Source organism: Capsicum annuum, chromosome 10 (assembly GCF_002878395.1).
Source record: "Capsicum annuum cultivar UCD-10X-F1 chromosome 10, UCD10Xv1.1, whole genome shotgun sequence".
Classification (NCBI taxonomy): domain Eukaryota; kingdom Viridiplantae; phylum Streptophyta; class Magnoliopsida; order Solanales; family Solanaceae; genus Capsicum; species Capsicum annuum.
In genome coordinates, this window is record NC_061120.1 from 202757701 (window position 1) to 202763201 (window position 5501).

The 5501-nt window shown below is 32.5% G+C and overlaps 1 protein-coding gene across 1 annotated transcript; it reads right to left on the reverse strand.

Annotated features, from left to right (window-relative positions):
* Positions 1–3091: 3091 nt before the first annotated feature.
* LOC124887867 lies at positions 3092–3883 on the reverse strand. Its single transcript, XM_047397788.1, has 3 exons — positions 3758–3883; positions 3533–3634; positions 3092–3436 (listed from the first exon to the last, which is right to left on the reverse strand). Exons 1-3 carry the CDS (start codon positions 3881–3883, stop codon positions 3092–3094), a joined length of 573 nt encoding a protein of 190 aa, XP_047253744.1.
* Positions 3884–5501: the final 1618 nt, after the last annotated feature.

Consider the following 5501-nt stretch of genomic DNA (forward strand, 5'->3'; position numbering starts at 1 on the left):
GAAAACCCGAACAATGACACCTAAATCTGACCAATATTTGAGTCACCAGTGAAATTGCGCACCCATTTGCATCACTAATGGAATTTTTCGATGAGACGCGATGGGACGGAGAAAGATGGGTTAACTTTGGTTGGGTTTTTGAGTGTTTTTCGATGAATAACGAAGTTATTTTTCAAGAGTAGAGTTGGTCAGTGTTGAATCGTCGATGAGATCTTGTCGCCCGCACAAGTTTGGCGGTCTCTCTCCCTCACCCATTGCTTCACTCTCTCTCTAACTCTCTCACTCCCTCAATTTAAGGTCTGTCCACCCCCTCCATGTGTGTGTGCGCCAAGCAGCAAAAAAAGAAAAGAAAGTAAAATAGCCTCTGTTCTGGCGTGTCCTTTTTTTTGTGTAGTGTGTTTGTGAACCCAGAAGAAGAAGAAAAGAATGGTCTCCCCCCCCCCCCTTCCCGTGTTCTGTGTATGTATATAGATAGACAAAAGGAATCCCTCATTTTTCTTAGTGGTGGGCCCCCTTGTATATGTTGTTCTGAAAAATTATTCCCTGTGGGCCCCTTTTATCTTAGTGTATGCTTATCCCTTTTTTTTGCTTTGTGTCCAAGAAAGGTGAGGAAGAGGGGGAGTCGTGTGAGGTGATGAGGTGTCTTGTTTTGATTGGATGGGTTGTTAGAATAAAAAAATAAAATTAGTTAGGGGTTGTTATTTTTGTCATTTTATGGAGGGATAATTATATGGTTGAGGGTACACGGTAAGGTGAGCTAAAAATGGATAAAATTGGACTTCAGGAGGGACAAAATTAGGTGTCTATACTTATCATACATGTAGTATTCTCCAACTTTAATCAACATGTCATGTATAATAACATGTAACACCAGCATAACTTTATATTACTCGTGTTGTTAACACCTTATTATTTATACTTTACTTATGGATTAATTAAATTATTATTACATCAACCCCTGGAATATAAAATCTATCAAATTTAAGGATGCATAATTGTATATTATACAGGTACTATCAGTCCTGTATGTTTCACTGCATTTGACTTATTTTAAACAACCAAAGATGAAGCTACTGATTTCTTTCAATTCTTTTTACTTTGTTAAGTTATTTTCACTTGTTGCACTTAGAAGTGATCTTCTACCACTTGAGAAAGAAATCAAAGCTTCAGCTTGGTGAGAATTATAGATATACAATGACTGGCTGCTTTTTTAAGACATATGTTAAGTAGACACATACTCGATATTATCCAGAAAATTCGGCAGTTGAGCTATCCACGCAACAAGACTATGCAGAATCAATTGTGGTGGCTAAGAATGAAGATGCTATTGCAAATATAATTCACGGATTTTGTATACCTGCTGGCTTACCATGTTACATGGTTGATGAGGTATATGTTCCAATTAACTGCGGAAAAGAATTCCACTGGGTTTTACCTATTATTATCTTGAAGTAAAGATTAATACGTGTCTATGACTCACTGTCAAGTAAAAGGAAAAAGGAACCACCAATTGAAATACAAAATCTTGCAGTTATGCTGCCTACTTCCTTATAAGACAATGGCTTTTGTGAAAAGACCAAGCGAACTGACTGGTCATCACTTGAAGGGTACAAAGGAAAGCTTGCTCAGCAAACTGGTCTTGTCAATGAAATCCCATTTGATGTTGACTATGTGCAAAACATCCCACAATAAGCATGTGATAGTTTGTAAGTAAATTACAGTTTATTTTCAAGTATAATGATATTATAAGTAATGCACTGATTATTATTTCATCTTTTATTTTTTGAAATCAGGGACAGTGGCGTCTTTGTGTATGCATATGCAGAAATATTAAGTGAAGGGCAGCAAGTTCACTCATGTGGGTTTGATGCCACAAATCAACATCCACGCTATGCTTCATTACTGTGGCATTATGGAGTGAAAAAGACAAATAAAGGGTACACGAGTGATAATGGTGATCCGTCACGGCCAAGGAATAGTGTTCTCGAAGAAATTGATGCAAGTGCAATTGTTACTTTAGAGTAGCAATGTTTTATAATAGTCGAAATTGAAAAAACTAATTCTTATTTTTGTGGTTGATGTAAAACAATTCCAAGATTACTTTCTGGATGTTAATGAAGATTTTATGGATGTCTTCTTATTTTTGAAAAAAAATGATTTTCAGTTACTAACACACTACTGTATTGTTACAAACTAATTCTTTGTAGATATTGAGTTTGAGTTTCGCTTTTATTTTTTGTTAAAAATGTAGAAACAAATATAATACTAAATTGATATTGAATTTGAACACTTTATAGTTTTACTGTAATGTACATTATCTTATAAGTTAAAAATACATTGAAGTTATATCTAATATGTTTAAATATATGTAATACATAACATAATACATGTTGTCATACATTTTTTCCTGGAAACAAATATGAAACATAGTTCACAACATTCACTTTTGTGAAGTATGATACTATTTCATACAATGACACAAATCTATAATCTGATATTATACATTCATACATGAACAACATATATTTTACAAAAAATTGATAATGTGTCATCAAACACATAAAAGATGATCTCATACTTAATCTGATGTTTTAAAAAAAAAGTCTGTTGAATGATATTTTTTTTGTCTAACATAATAGAATAAAACAAAGTATAATGCTATATCATACATTTCATACACATTAACTATTAATGTGTAACAATTTGCTACAGCTTATGTTTCAACATTTGATTAATGTAATACTTCCCAGGTTACATACTAAATATACACATCACTTATAACTAAATTTAATATGATTACGAAATATGATATATGAAAAATGCTTCTAAATTTTATTAGAATATAAAACATTCATTAAAGAATTGAAAATCAAATAACAATTAAACAGCTAGATATTAGTTGTTCCAGCATTCCAACAAAATCTAATAAAAATGTTTATACAAATAAAACCATTCAAAGTATCAGCGTATAGAAAAAACACATTAAATCCATCAAGAGTCCTTTGGAAAGAAACCGCAAGTCCTTCGGTTGTGACCGGCTCTCCGCATTTACCGCGGCAGTTTGAACTTGAAGACAGTGATTCACTTGATTTCAAATGCCTTCCTTTTTTGGCCTACCAGGCGGTCTTCTATATTTGGACGGCAAAACTTCTTCATCATCAACAAAAAATGGAACATTCGAATCCTTCTTGTCTGGCATTGAAACTATCGGGAGTTCATATGTCTTCACTATGGTGTTTGGCCTGTATAATTCAGAGCAATAACGACCATATTCCTTTACATCTAGAGTTATACTTTTTAATATGACAATTCGATGTGGACAAGGTATTTCATCAATTTGATATCGGCCACAATTACACGTGCCACGCTCAATATCGACAATGTACCTCCATCCTGAATCATATACACAATAAAGATAACTACCTGCTGGCTTAACCTGTTAGTAAAACACATATTTACTACAGATGATAAAATAAGAATATATAATCAATGGAAAATAAAGTTTCTGTTACATATTTATTCTAATACATACCATCATCCGCAAAGCTTTAACCCTATTAAGAATCAGTATTTCTTCAAATCTTCTTCCAAGAGTTGTATTTGTGTAAGATGCAATTTCGTTGTTCTTACAATTCTAGGAAGCAAATAAAATTCTTACTTCTTCAAGGAAACCTAAAATAGGAAGTTTTCTCGCCTCAACCAAACAACCGTTAATATATTCGACTATATTAGAGGTCATCATTCTACCTCTATTTACAGGCGAGTGACATCGAGACCATTTTTCATACCCAACATCCTCAAGATATTCTTTAACTCTTTTATCAACCTTAGCAACCTTTGACATAATAAATTCAAAATCTTCTTTTCTATAAGTTTTAGCCATTGAATAATATAGGTCACTAAATCTATCTTTGCTTTTTCTAAAATGGGTGCAAACGTTTTTCCATAAATGCTAAATACATGCTAGATGGGGGACATTAGAATAAACAATGCTTACACCTTTTATGATACTTTCATTTCTTTTTGATACAACACACATGTTGTCTCGTTCACCAAATGCCTCTCTAAACTATTGAAAAAAATAAGTTCACGCATTGTCATTCTCTGAATCAACAACACCATAAGCTAATGGAAGAATACAACCTAAATATAAAAGAAACAAGGAAAACAATGCAAAAAAAAAATAATGTCAACTATAAATATTCTAATTTAAGCAGTTTCATGAATTATTATACATATAACATCAATGCATAAGCTCATATAATACATAGTAAACAACAGAACAATAAAAGAGTATAATAAAACATGAAAGAACAGGACCTGCACCATCTAATGTGCTTGCCGATACAGAGGTTCCTTCGTATGAACCACTTAAATAAGCCCTGTCAACAACTACGACAGGTCGACTAAATTCAAAATCCCTTATCATGGGATACAATGCAATAAACAAGTATTTAAACTCATTATCCACGGCCTTATGCATCCTAATGTGCAATTTCTGATACACTTGGTTCAGCATATAGATATAACGGGGTATTTTTCTATATCCATCTGTTGGTCCACCTCTAAGCATGGAAATCGCCTTATCTTTTGCGCGCCAAGCTTTTATGTAGTTACTATCAACTCCGTACACTGACTTCATCTCTTCAATAATGTCCGCGGGGGGGTGTATTCTCTTGTGATTGATTAATTTTGGAGGTGTAAATTCACTCACAAAATTTGTTGTCGCAACCACATTATTCAGCACTCTGTCGCTAAGACTACAAGTATGCTCCAAATCAAATATTTTAATCACAAACTCATTCATACAAGACGCCTTCAATACCCACTTGCAATCTTTGTTATGATAAATCAGTACATAGTTGTATCAATATATAAAAACCTAAGTCAATTTATTAAACAAAAACTATTACAATTGAAAATAGAAAGATAGAAATGGAAATAATGGTACTGCCCGTTTATATTATACATTTCTCTGTATGTATAATAAAATATTAATCATTCGTATTTTAACTTAAAAAACATACAAAAAACAAAAGCAACTACAGAATGTCTTAAACCATATTATCATACATTTATTTGACCGGCACGGTTTATTTATACATTATCAAGCATGTATAATCATACATTATATATTTGTAATTTAACAATCATAAGCAACAAATCACCCAACTACACAACAAATACTTCTACAAAACCTCTAACAACAAATTTCCATACATTATAAGCTAAGCAAATATATTTGACACTTTTATATCATACCTTTTTTTGTTGGATCGTTTCACTTTAGTGTTGAAGCCATTATCTATTGCATGTCTTGCCATTACTGAAACAAGAGTTTCCTTATCCTTGTAAATCTAATTCACCATTATTTCAGTATTCTTGCAATCAGTAATGAAGTTTTTCACTTTAATTTCAGGAACATAAAGAGCATACTGATTATCCATTTCAACAAATGTTAACGCAACTGAATCATTCACTAACTTCAATACACATTATAG